The sequence below is a fragment of the Manihot esculenta genome, chromosome 17 (genome assembly GCF_001659605.2).
Source record: "Manihot esculenta cultivar AM560-2 chromosome 17, M.esculenta_v8, whole genome shotgun sequence".
Taxonomy (NCBI): domain Eukaryota; kingdom Viridiplantae; phylum Streptophyta; class Magnoliopsida; order Malpighiales; family Euphorbiaceae; genus Manihot; species Manihot esculenta.
Genome location: NC_035177.2, coordinates 31784259 through 31798451, shown reverse-complemented (window position 1 = coordinate 31798451; position 14193 = coordinate 31784259). Strand labels below are relative to the sequence as shown.

Below are 14193 nucleotides of genomic sequence, written 5' to 3'. Positions count from 1 at the left end.
ATTAATGACAGATAAAATTAGATAGAGAATACTCCTCTCCACTTTTTATTTATCATTTGATAATGATTAAAATTTCCTTTCTAATTTATTTTAATTCCATGTCTTTCTATTTATTTACAATTAAAAATTAGGTAATTAAGAGAAAAAAAAATAAAATAAAATTGTTTTAGAAAATTTTAAAAATAATTATTTTACATTTATATAATTCTAATTCTGATTGAATTTTTTATTTATATTTAAAGAATATTATACATTTTATTAAAAAGTCATTTAATTAAATATTTCATCCAACCCAATATGTTGAACTAAAATACCTAATTAAGCTTTTTTTTTTCAAGTCAAAAGAGATCGTTAATAAATTTTAAAAATAATTTTAAAGGTGAAATTGTAAGCGGTGTGAATCTTGTAAAGTATTTATACATCAATTTAAATATAAAAAAGAGAATTCTTAAATATTAAAAAGAATTAAAAAGTTAAATTTACCCTTCAATGGTAGAGATCAAATTCTATTATTTTTGGATATAAATCTGCCTTTAATTATTTTTGTTTGCTTAAATATAATAAATTTATATTTTTTAATTATTTTATTTATACCTTTTTAAGAGAAATGTTATTATATAATCATTATATTTACTAAGTGGTTATTTTATAATCATTAACTATAATTGATATATTTAGATTCAAGTATTAAAATTATATAATTATTCTTAATTAATTTTATGAATTTTTAATTTCATAAGAAGGGTAGGAAAATACAAGTTGTGGAGCAAACCCACAAATATTAGGGCTCCTCATTATTGGAAGAAATCTAAAAACTAGCTCTTGTATAAGAACTTTTATTTGCTTGATTTACACGCAAGCTCATAGTTTCTAGAGGAAATTGTCACATGTGATTTCCTTCATTTCCTCCATTTAAAGAAGCTAATCTTTCAAAGACCTTAACCTTGAAACCCTTTTTCATGGAAAGTACAATAGAAACCCTTGGACTGATAGGCTGGTTTTCGACCACTTTAAGAGAAAAATTCCATAAAACAGCAGAAGCTACTATCTTCATTTGCAAAAAAGCCAAATCCTTACCTAAACATGTTCTAGGTCCTGCATGGAATGCTGTGAACTTGTAAGAGGGTACATGCTTGATTTCACCCCTCTCTGAAATCCATCTCTCTGGCTTAAATTCCAAGAAATCTTTGCCCCATATATCTTCCATCCTTCCCATTGAATATGAAGAATATATTATCTTCATATTTCCAGGGATTTTATGGCCACTTGGAAGAATGTCTGGTCCTGCAGAAGCTCTATGCTCAAAAGGTACAGGTGGATACAGTCGAAGTGTCTCGCATACAACAGCATGCAGATAAAGTAGTTTGTTAACCTCTTCAATACTGAAAATCTTCCACTTACCATCAGTTCCTTGACTTAAATTTGCTCTCATCTCTTCCAAAATCTTGCTCTCTACAGATGGGTGTGTTACCACTAGCCAGAAAAGCCAAACAAGTCCGGCAGCTATTGTGTCTCTTCCAGCTGCCAGGAGATTAAACGCAGTGTCTCTTAGAAATTTGTTTGATTTAGTATCCGTTGTGACATCTTCTCCTCCTTGATCATCTGCACAATCATCATCATTCACTAAAAAATATGTCAACAAGTCAAAATCCTCTTGTTCTTTTTGATCCTTTCTGCTTTGGCTTAATTGTTGTCGCTTGCTTGTAATGCATTGCTCTGCAAAATCATCAAAGATGTTCCAAGCTTCTGTAAACTTTTTCTCATTTCCAATTTGCAACCATCTTTGCAACTTCCAAATGCATCCTGGAATGAGGTGCCTATAAATTGCACCCTCCGCCAAGCAATCATATGCCTTTGCAACAGAAGGAACTTGAGGTAATTCTGTGGAAAGAGAATCCGGATCGAAGCCTAAAACCAACAAACAGATATTATCAAACATGAATTGCTGAAGAATAACTTGTAAATCTACCTCAGTTGAAAGCATTGAAGCATTCTCTAGGACTGGGAATAGGCCTTTCAAGATCTTCTGCTCCATAGTGCTCCTTGCAGCAAACACGAAGCTCTTACTTCTAAGTATATAATGAAGTATTCTCCTTTGAGTTCTCCAATTATCTGAGTCAGAAATGAAAATCCCATCTCCCATAGGTTCAAAAATCTGCTTAAATTCCTCGCCCTTATGGTAGTTCGCAAAATTCTTGCTTGTAAGGTGGTGAACATTCATAGAATCACTAGTTAAAAGATAATCCTTGTTACCAAACCAATGTCCCTTGAGCAAAAATGTGCCCTGACTTTGCTGGAGAACTTTAGTGATAAAATCATGGAGATGAGAGCTGTTCCAAGAAAGCTGCGGAAGCATCCCTACGACAGGCCAGTTGATAAGTATCTCGTTCGCATTCCACCACCAAACCCAAAGAGCAAATGTAAGAATAGCAAGAAATCCTAGAATTGCTTCTAGCATCTCTGAGTAACCAAGTATGCCCATTTCAAATTTCCAAGTAATTAATAATCTTACTTGAATATTTTTATACTAGCAACTCTTGGTATCTTCTTACAAAACGCTTCTAAAACATATGTTTATATAGAAGATTAGGGCATGTGTAGTTGCCTTTTGGTACGAGAAGTATAAATAGCACTTACGTTGCATGAGCCGTTTATAATGCGATTTTTCTGGCACAAATTTTGCATGAGCCAAATCTGGAATTTGTTTGGATAGGATTGAAGAAGGAAGAGCGGAGGATTTTCCTTATGAGATTGTAGATGCTGTTGTTGCTCATGCAACTCTTGAGTTACGTACGTTAAATATTATTCAAACAAATCATTTCAATTCCCTTTCTCATGAAGCAGATTGAATAACCAAATTGCATCTTTAATTTCTCTTCTGAAAGGTGCTCTTCTCTTCTCAACAAATTCTCAGTAACTCAACTCCATAATTGCTTCCTATTTACTGATATTATTAGTAACATTTGCTTTCCTGTTTTTCATTTTCCGAGTTTTAAACCCTTTCCTATGGTATCTAGATACTTATCCTGATTTAATGCTGTAGTTAGAAACATATATAATTCACATGATAATTTCAAGTTGAATCTCTGCTCCCCCAATTCTCTACTTAAAAAGGTCAAAAAAAAAAAAAACTATTTTTGTGAAAAAGAAAATTATGAGATCAATTTATGATCATTGATTTATATTATATTATAATGTAAAATTTATTTTTTTTTTTTGAAATAGGGGTTGGAGGAGTCGAACCTTAGACCTTTCAAGGCTACAGGATGCACTTTCCACCAGACTAAGCCTCGGAGTACAATGCAAAATTTATTTTTAGCCTCCATTTATTTAGGGAGGATAAATTGTATTTGAAAAATATTTTTTTATATTTTTATTAAAAAAATTATAATAAATATTTTAAAATTAAATTTACTTCAAAAAGGCTGATTACTTAGATCGGCCTGCTTCCAATTTTGTCGATAATGGAAATGACGTCTCAAAATATCACATTCCTTTAAATAATTGCCTATTTTAGCCGTAAGGTGCGAGTCTGTTTCCAGACCAGTTTCTAGATATCTGCATCAGGTTAAGATAAATTATCGGTGAGATTACTATTTTAATTTAAAAAAATATTAAAATATAATTTTTATAATTTTAAAAAATTTATTAATTAATTTTTTCATTAAATATTTATTATTTAATTTCTATAATTTTAAAAAATTTATTAAAAATATATTAATTAATCTCTCCATATAAAAAATCGATTAAAACTAACAAAAAAAAAGTTAACTAATACATTTTTTAAAATATTATAAACATTTTAATATATTTTTTAAAATTAAAAAATTAATTGTATTTTTCTAAATTATATAATTTATAAGAGCAAAATTAATTTAATTAAATAGAAATTATTTTTAAAATAAGTCTCTTTTAATTTATATAAAATATTTTTCACATTTTTATTATTTAGATATTTTAAAAAAGTAATTAAAAAATATTTTTTTAATAAAAAATTACGTCTGTATTTTAAAAATTTTATTAATATTTTTATATATAAATTTATTAATATATTTTATTTTTAAATTAAAATTAAATAATAAAAAATATTTTTTTAAATGTCTTGTAAAAAATATTTTTTACGAAAAATATTTTTTAGATATATGTAAACAAATAAAGTTTGGATATAAAAATATACTTTTATGTGATTTATTAAATATTTAATGCATAATTTATAATAACAAGTGAAACAAAAACACCAAATTATCAATGGAATGGAAGATTTTGGAATAGAGAAGTCATACAAAACTCACAAGGATCTGTTTGGAAAATGCACATATTGTGTTCAGAGTTAAGAGACACATGAAAAGGATTTTCATTCTAATTTTTTAGAGTAGAGGTGGACCTCTCTACCTTTCCATTTTGTATATCCCAGCAAGCAACAGTCAAAATTAAATTAAATTTAATTTAATTTATATATATAAAATTAATTTATATTTAAAAATAATAAAATATTACATGTGACAAGCCCACTTAAAAGGTGGCATTGTAATCCAGAGACCCAGTGCGGAAACCTCCCCGAGGATTTGGGGAGGATCATGATCCCTCATGTTGGCCAGAGAATCCAAAAGCTCGACCCAAATTCAGCCAGATTATACAGATGCTCCTGCGCTATTTTTCTACTATTTCACCGCTTGAACCCGTCATCCTTGCTCTGATAAAGTCCTTCAATGGCTGTTAGAGGGCCAAAAGACCATGTGGAAGACAAACCAAGAGGTTTTTTTTTTCTTCTTTAACCAGTATAAATTACTGAAAGTCTCCATTCCTTGACATGAATATATCAGTTTATTCTGAATAAGTTCACCTGGTGTTAGGGTTTTGCTATGATGTATATCATCATTACTGTAAAATAAGGTTTATAATTCAAAGGCTTCATGACTCCTGTTGATAATCATGAATCTAAATGAGTTTTATAAGAATCACCATGATTATTGATTTCTGGGACATATTTGCATTCATATATGTATTTCTACTGCACACAGCAGGCTTGTTTTCTTGTAGATACATTCTCTCTATATTAGACAAAGTCTCAAGTTTTGCAAAAATTTTATATGTAATGTAGGATCTGATTGATTTAACTGTTATATAGTATAATGTGTATTTTTAATAAATCAGTTTAAGATTATTTTCTCTCCTTTTTTACATGTTACGATTTTATAATATTTCAATGACTTTGTTTTAGAAAATATTTTATTTTTTCCTCTACAAAAATTTAAAGAGATCTATAGACAATAGATGTTAGAAACCTATTCAAAACAATATCCAACTCCCAAAATAATTAAAAAATAAAAGTAAATATTACACAACATATAAAAAAACATCGCCGTTGCCGGGGATCGAACCCGGGTCACCCGCGTGACAGGCGGGAATACTCACCACTATACTACAACGACCCTATGTGATTTCTGTTTCTTGTCTTAATATTTAGCTATTAAAATAAATAAATTCAATTCAGAAAATCAAATTATCTTCATTCAAAATAAACTATATGTAAGAAAATAAATAAATTTAATTATCACATAATCACACTATTTTTTTCACTACAAAATTTTGAACTGTGTATAAAATTGTTATTTATTGCGAAAAGATAATTATATCATAAAATCAAAAAATATATTTATGATTTTTAAATAATTATTATTAAATTATATTTATAATTTAAATATATGATATCAATTTGCCATTTATTACTTTAAATTCATCAAATAGTAGTATTTAAATAAATAATTTTTTAAAAAAATAAATTATTAAATTAAAATAATTAAAATTTTTTATTTATTATAAAAAAATTATTATATAGTTTTTATAATATAAAATAATTTATTAATTGGTTTCTCAATTTTAAAAACTGCATTAAAATATTTTTGACATTTTAAAAAGTCTATAGTACGTCCTTTTATTAATTTTAACCATTAAATATTTTACTAGTTAATCCTTATACTTTTAAAAAGAATTATTAGTTAATCTCTTAAATTTTTAAAAATTCTAGTAATTAATCCTTTCATATTAAAAGTATTTTAGACTCTTTTATAATAATTAACAATTAAAATTAATAAAAAGACTAATTAGTAGACTTTTAAAAATCTATAACGTTTTAATATATTTTTTAAAATCAATAAATCAACTAGTGAGTTTCTTCACACTATAAAAACTAAACAATAATTATCTTTTTATTATATTTTTAAATATAAGAATAGATTAAAAATAAAATAAATTTAATTCTTGTAATTTTCAAATAATTAATTATATTTTTTCATAATTTATATCTTTTTAAAATGAGCTCTTTTTAAGTTATAAATTAAATTATTTTACTTACTATACTTCCAAACATAATAATTAAAAAAAGTTAATTTGACTTAAATTCTTGCAAGTTTGGCCTAAATTTTTTGTTTGTGTTCAAAATTATAATTTCATCGTATAAAAAGAAAATTCAAGTAATTTAGCTACATCCTAGACACGACGTAAATTTACTTCTAATAAAAGCCTTTTAAAAGTTAACTTGCGATTTTTAAATCTTATAAGAATATAATTCTAATTGAACTTTATATTTATATTTAAAGAACATTATACATTTTATTAAAAAGCCATTTGATTAAATATTTCATTCAATCCCATATGTTCAACTAAATGACCTAATTAAACTATAATTTTTTATTTTAAAAAAAATTTACAATTTACTCTGTATTCTTTTAATCATAAACAAATTAATCTCTAAAATTTTATTTTATTGCATATAAAATATTTTTTCATTTGGTGTTAAAAGGAGCGCGTGATTATTTAGACTAAATCTTAAAATCTCATTAGAGTCTTATTTTTAAAGGGTATCAAGTTGGAGTCCCCTATTTATAACTTATTTATTGACGGAAATTTCTGACGGCGAGCTGCTTATTCTCTATTTCTCAAGAGATGGAATTCCTTTGCAAACTTAAAATTAATTTTTTAATCATCACATATTTTAGTAATAGTTAAAAAAAGAGAGACCTTTTTAATTCAAGCTATTGGTTATTATCCGTATCAAAGCACTTTCCTTTTTAGAATATTATATAAAGAGCTCGAATTGTGGACTAACATTTAATCTAATAGTGTTAGCTATAAAATGGACTTATATATGAATTTACTCTAAGATTTTTTTTTTTCTTATAGATTGATAACTGTTAAATATTGTTCAGTCCAATAAGCTTAAAAATTTGTCTAATTAAAGTATTTAACGATGTAAATAAAAAGAGAGCCATTAAAATTTAAAATTTAAAAAAAAAACTCTGATTTGCCCATACAAATATTAAATAACTGGGTTAACCTTAATAAGACTAACCGACCTCAAAAGCAAAAGAAAGCAATCTGGATTGCGGTAAAGGTGTTCAATTCTAAATATCTTTCCAAAGCCAAATCTAAAAGGAGAACCCTCTCATATATAGATCACTATATCAAAACTATTGGCTTGTACTTCTAGAAGTTTTTCTATAAGGTAACAAAGAGGCAAATGATGAAAAGCCAAAAGGACTAAAATAAATTGTGGTTAGGATGAATCTTGAGAGCCATAAAATAGAGGTATAAAAGAATGACGGGCTTGCATATGGCGGTAGGATAGAACTCGTGAGTAACCGGAGCAATCCAACGATAGTAATTGTGAGCGTTCTAGAGATGACTTTACTACTAAACATCGAAAATTAATAAAATTCTTAAATAAACAGTCGTTAGTTTAAATATTATAAAATAATTTCATATATACATGTAAATATAAATTTAAACTAATGATAATGATTAAAATCAAAGAAAAAACTACTTTAGAAAAATTTTAAAAAAAATTCATCCCATCCTATAATTATAGGGAGAGGAAAAATCAACGGAAAAACTAGGTATAGAGGAAAAACATGAGTAGAATAGAAAGTTTGAGAACTTTTTGACCAAATGTCGTTTTATTATCTAATCCAGATAAGGGGTCCTCCCTTCAATTTGGTGAATGACCCGAGCAACTACATTACGTTTTAAACATCCATCTACAATTATTTATAATAATAATCTTATTTTTTTAATTTTAAAAACTAAATTAAATAATTAAAAAATAAGTTAAACTAAAAAAATAATTAAATGAATTAAAAATATTAAAAATTAAACTAAATTAAATTAAAATATTAAAAAATAAAATACATCAAAATAAATCAAATTAAAAATAAAACTATGAAATTATACTATTACATTTTAAGGTTTATACTGTAGTATGGTAGTAGGGGTTTAAAATTACTACCTTAATATACTAAAATAACAATTTAGCAATAATTTAAAATTATTGAAAAATTTTAACTTTTCAGTCCATATAATAATATATTTTAATAAATAATTTATTTTATATTTAATAAAATCATAATTTTAATAATTTTTTATATGTATCAAAAAAGTATGTAAATGGTTGCCTTATAAGGTACCGAAACTTACCCATTTCTATTGACTTATCATATTACAGTTTAAGAGTCTATTTGATATTGATATTGATATTGAGTTTTGAGGTTAAAAAACGTGATTTTTGGAAAAAAAAAAAAAAAAAAAAAAAACATTTTAGATGATGTTAAAAAAACTGTTTAGAAAAAATTATTTTATTAGTTTGGGATTCTTATAATTAAATTATGTCAAAAATAATTTTAAATTATTTTTTAATATATTTTAAATAATATTTATAAGAAAGTATTTTTCTGAATAATAGCTCCATTGTGATTCAAGTCTTAAGTATATAAGATAATTATTTACTTTAAATGCATTTTTATAGTAGTATTGAATTTTGGCAATTATAGCTAAATGTTTAATTTTAATTATTGTTGTAATAATCATTCATAAATAATAATAAAATAATACTTAATTTTAACTTATTTTTTTTAAAATAACTCAATATTTTTACTATAATTATATTATACTATTAGTTATATCTTCTCAATCTTCTATAAAAATAATTTTAATATATTTATTATAACTATATTTCTTTTATGTAAGTAAAACTCTTTTTGTTTTACTTTAAATTGAAATCTCTCTTCCTCGATAGAACTGCATTGTATTGTACTAAGATCAACAAAACTTATTTTCACAATGAACAAAAATCTCTCTGGGCCCATATTATTTTATTTATATTGTTGACTTTCGATATTAATCTAATTAAAAATTTTATTTAATTTATGAATAATACAAATAAAATATTTACTTTTTATAATTTTAAATTTATTATGAAATAAATCTTATACTTTAATTAAAAAAAATATCCCAGTATAAGTATGAGTTATAAATATAACAATATTACTTATGTAATTATTGAGAAAATTTTAATTTACCAAGTCTTCATTTTTCTTCAAATGAGCATGAAATTCCCAATTTAAATTTGATATTGACAAAATATAAATTCTTTTCTAAATTTATTAATTTTATTAAAAAAAATGAAAACTCAATTTCATGATTTTTGGAGTTTTTTTTATTTAAATTTATTGGAGAGCTCACTATTTCAACTAATTTAAAATTTTTAATGTATTAAATGAGTTCAATATTTTAATTTATTGATTTTCCCAAAAATAGAAAATTTTAATTTCTTAATTTGTTTGAATTTTAAACTAAATGAAGATTAAATTAAAATTTCTATAATATATAGATAAAAAGTTAAAAATGGAAATACTAGAGTTCTCTAATAAATATAGGAGTAAATTTACACATTAATCCTTCAAAGATTCTCAATTAGCGAGGCAAAAACATCTCACCGCGTAAGGAAAAGGAAACACCGCTTTCAAATCCAAGAAGTTCCCATTTATTGCTTGCGACCCAAGTCATTTTTCCCTTTATTTACAATTATGCCACTCCAACTCGGTTCCCCAGCGTCCAGCCATTTACAGTTTTCGACAGGGCTCAGGTTCGTGTCCTAACCTACAGCCTCGGTCTTACCTCTAGTCAACCTTGGACCCACAATACACCTACGTGGCATGCATTGTTTAGGAAAATGCCTGTCCCCGAACCTCAGGTTTCGTGTCTGAACCTACGGCTTCCATTGAGCTAAAATTTCCCGCTCTACAGAGACTAGACTAGGCGACATTCTCTCTCCTGAGTTCATATAACTAGTGGAAAGAGACCGAGGAGAGTATTATAAAGCTTACGACACACACTTCTTTCTCTGTTTAGACATGGCAAGGTAAGCTAATGACGAATTGGAAACAAATTTGTGATTTTTTTAATCTGAAAATTATTTCCCTCTTGAAGAACGTCCATCTTTGCTTTGATTTTGTTTGATCATTCAAACACTAGTTGAAGAGAAATTAAAATTTACACGACCTAACGAACATTTCTTTTGATCTTGGTTGATGGGTTCATTTGATTTTTGCTTTTTGTTGTCATGGTTTTGATGGGTCTGATTGAATTTTTTAATGCCGTCTCTTGCTTTTTTTTCTCCCAAATTGATTGATTGTAAATGGTAATGGTGTCTACGATCATTTGTGGTCTGGTCTGGTTCCTCCGAATCAGTCGTTTCAAGTTCAGCTTCTGTGTGTTCTAATATTTACGGTAAAGCATTGCTTAAAGATTCTTTTGTTATTGCTTCTTGTGCCCACTTTTGATAAACTTTCAAAATTTTCCCCCAAATCTGTTAATGGAAATGGCAAATGGTTATCAGATTGATCATGGTTGTCTGGTTCAGTTTTATTGTCTGAATACTGTCTTTCGTAGCAGCTTCTGAGTCTAAATCTTTAGTGTGTTTATGATGTTTGGCAGGGCTTGGCTTATTGATAGCAGAACAATTGCGAGGAAAGTTAGAAATCCGACTCGAGCTTCTGCTTATCAAATCAAAGACTATGGAGCAAATCGTGAATGCCCAAATTGTCATCATTGTATAGATAACAGTGATGTAAGCTGCATATGAGCTCTCTTGCTCTCTCTGTTTTGAATGTGGCGAAATAGCTTTTGCAATTGATAATTTCTTCTGTTCAGGTTTGTCATGATTGGCCTGGTCTTCCAGCTGGTGTAAAATTTGATCCATCTGATGCAGAGCTCTTAGAGCATTTATCTGCTAAATGTGGTGTTGGAGACACAAATCCACATGCGTTCATCGACGAATTTATTCCTACATTACATGACGACAAAGGGATTTGCTATACTCACCCTGAAAATCTTCCTGGTAAGAACTTCCCAATTCTATTACACAATCTTGGCATTGGATGAGTCAAATTATTGTCCTGATTTCTGATAACTCTGTTCAAATTTGGTTTCAGGTGCCAAGAAAAATGGAAGCAATATCCATTTTTTTCACAGAAACATCAATGCTTATGCTACTGGCCGAAGGAAGCGTCGCAAGGTCCACAATCAACAAGGTTCAAGTGAGGAGCATGTCCGCTGGCATAAGACAGGCAAGACAAAATCTGTCATGGAAAATGGAGTGCAGAAGGGCTGCAAGAAGATCATGGTTCTTTATAAAAGCTCAAAGAAGGGGACCAAGCCAGATAAGTCCAATTGGGTGATGCATCAGTACCATCTGGGGACTGATGAAGATGAAAAAGAGGGTGAATATGTTGTTTCCAAAATTTTCTACCAACAGCAAAAGCAGCATGATCTGAATGATGATGGTCTTGGTTTTGAAGATTCTGATACTTTGGCACTTCATACTAGTCCAAGGACACCCATTACCAATCCTCCCAATCCACCTCGGCCGAAGAAATCTGATATACTTGATGATGTTGCTGATGAGAAGGTATGAAGCACTTGCTCAAATTCATTTCATTTGAAGCACAATTCTTACCAAGTTTGATTTTTTTTGTGTCTGTTCCAGGAACAAGACATTATCAAAGGAGCATCTGATGTCCAAGTACCTGCTGTTCATCCTGAAGATGATGTGGGATATTCAGCATGGTTGGCTGGCGAATCTCAGGCTGTAGAGAACTATGATTTCAGCAGCATTGATGATTCCTTGTTGTGCAAAGAAATTTTCGATTCTTCTTCACTTTTTCTCAGCAATTCAGGAAATGTCTCATACAATGGCTCTGCTCATACTAGAAATGAAGTGACCGGAGATACTACCAACAACAACAACAATAATAATGCGCCTTGTGGAATTGCTGACCTTGAGAATCTGGAGCTTGACACTCCACCGGATTTCCAGCTTGCTGTAAACCTCACCTCTCATCCCAATTCATCAGCAAGTTTACTTTATTTAAACTAATGCATGAGTTGAAATTATGATCTGAACTTCTGATATGTTCTGCAGGATCTGCAGTTTAGTTCTCAAGATAGTATTCTTGGTTGGATTGACAGATTATGAAGATTCATAATTGGGCTAAGCCTCCCGAGAATGACATGGCTTACCACTTCATTTTGTGCCGTCCAAGTTTCTGGCGGAAGCTGTCTGGTTTTCCCAGCATTTGCTTCAGCAGCATAGAGTCCGCTTCATTGCTTTATTTCTGGTTATTGAAGTGTATGAAAGTGAAACTCCATCAAGCTCAAAATATGAGGCTGTGGGGTTGTTAAAGACTGATGTAGCTGTGTGTCTTTGTGGTCTGGTCTCTATCTAAATGTCCTAAAAAGTGTGTTTGATGTTATGGTTGATGAAGGATGTTTTTTAATCAGGGGAGCTATTGGCCTTGATAAATCTACTGCTTCTACGGCTGTTTCAGCAGATGATCTCTTAGAAATTGAGAACTATATGGAAGCAACAAATGAATCTAGCATCTAGATTCCTGGATGAAACTTGAATATTTTAGAGGAAATCGTTGTTGTGCATTGAAGGAGAATTTCGCTGAATGCTGACTAGTTCTAATTTCTTGATTTGTTATATCATTTCAGTACATGTTTGCTATTTATGGTATGTTAGATTTTTTTTTTAAAAAAATCACAATTAACTCTAAACTTAGATTTTACGGTCCAAATTATTGTACATTTTATTTTTTAAATTATAATAACATAGACATTAATTATTATAAATTTATTTAATTTTATATTATTTTTTAAAAAATTAAAATATCTTTTAGTATTTAATAAATGTTAATATATTTAGTATGTATATAATTAGAAAGTTAATAAAAAATTTATATATTTTAGTATGTATTAAAAATAAAATAAAAAAAATTATGAGATGGAAACAGTATTTAGTTCTTAAAATTTATTAGTCGGATATTTTGCTTTAAAAAAAATATATCAAAATAGTGTCTTAAAAAATTTAGTCTTTATGTTAATTTTAACTATTATTTATTATTATTTAATTTTTATAATTTGAAAAAATTTATTATTTAATTTTTTATATTTATAAAAAATTTATTAATTAATTCTTCATTGTGGAAAGTATTTTAAATATTTTTATAATACTTACCAGATAAATTTAATTGATAGATTAATTAATAAATTTTTTAAAATATTAATAATATTTTAATATATTTTTTAAAATAAAAAAATAAATTAATAAATTTTTCAAAATTAATTATTAAATATTAAATTTTTTTATATTTGAATTATTGTCTCATGTTATATTTCTTGAATGGATTAGCTGCATGTACATTTCCTAAAGTTTTTAGAATTTATAATATATATAAAATTTTTATTCAACTATAAGATAAATTGATAGCTGATGACGTTGGGTCATCTGGGTTCCATATCCGATAGATCTGGTTCTCCCTCGTCCCCTATTAAATGGATCTGATTCCTTTTTTGGGCTCTCTGATGGGTCTGTCAAATGGGTCTCTCCATGTTTCTTTTGAGGAAAGGACTTGCAAAATAAGGGAAAAGGGGGTCAGGGGTCCACCGGGGATGCCCTGGCGGAGACCCTCCGACGTTCAAGTCAGGTTTCATGAATTAGAAGAGTGTATTCATGCAAGAGTTGCAGAGAATATAAAAATGGAGTCCAAGCAGGAGAGGAAAAAGAAGAAGATATCCCCCTTGCAAGAGAAGACCCCTCGGTATATAGTGCTTCCTGTCCTTGTCACTCAGGCCCGTACGTACGGGTGTATCAGGCACCTGCTCCATGCGTAACGACCATTTAATGCTCTCTAGAGCGCATGCGGGTAGGGCTGGTGAGTGATTGGGCCTACTCCCTTATGGGGCTTGTGCTTACATCTGATCCGGATCATCCTGGGTTGCTGGCCCAGGCTCGTGAAGTCGAGCCGCCTCTCGAGTGTATGATCTGATGGGCTTTGGTCCTGTGGCCTTCTTTTG

General features: G+C 28.5%; 2 protein-coding genes and 1 non-coding gene across 3 annotated transcripts; 1 reads left to right on the top strand and 2 right to left on the bottom strand.

Moving 5' to 3' along the window:
- Positions 1 to 883: 883 nt before the first annotated feature.
- On the bottom strand, positions 884 to 2482 carry LOC110604955 (alkane hydroxylase MAH1). Its single transcript, XM_021743237.1, has one exon. It carries the CDS (start codon positions 2480 to 2482, stop codon positions 884 to 886), a length of 1599 nt encoding a protein of 532 aa, XP_021598929.1.
- A 2878-nt stretch (positions 2483 to 5360) lies between these two features.
- Positions 5361 to 5432, bottom strand: TRNAD-GUC. The gene has a single exon. It is a non-coding gene; the product is annotated as a tRNA-Asp (tRNA).
- Positions 5433 to 10201: 4769 nt separating this feature from the next.
- On the top strand, positions 10202 to 12818 carry LOC110605054 (SUPPRESSOR OF GAMMA RESPONSE 1). Its single transcript, XM_021743355.2, has 5 exons — positions 10202 to 10903; positions 10987 to 11173; positions 11268 to 11743; positions 11822 to 12157; positions 12257 to 12818. The coding sequence occupies exons 1-5, from the start codon at positions 10757 to 10759 to the stop codon at positions 12308 to 12310; spliced, it is 1200 nt and encodes a 399-aa protein (XP_021599047.1). The 5' UTR covers positions 10202 to 10756; the 3' UTR covers positions 12311 to 12818.
- The last annotated feature ends 1375 nt before the right edge of the window (positions 12819 to 14193 follow it).

Bases quoted from the DNA above. Each gene is read 5' to 3' on its own strand.
- LOC110604955 (XM_021743237.1), bottom strand. From the start codon at position 2,482: ATGGGCATACTTGGTTACTCAGAGATGCTAGAAGCAATTCTAGGATTT.
- LOC110605054 (XM_021743355.2), top strand. From the start codon at position 10,757: ATGATGTTTGGCAGGGCTTGGCTTATTGATAGCAGAACAATTGCGAGG. The intron at 10,904-10,986 runs GTAAGCTGCATA...TCTTCTGTTCAG, and splicing joins ATTGTATAGATAACAGTGAT to GTTTGTCATGATTGGCCTGG. The intron at 11,174-11,267 runs GTAAGAACTTCC...ATTTGGTTTCAG, and splicing joins TCACCCTGAAAATCTTCCTG to GTGCCAAGAAAAATGGAAGC.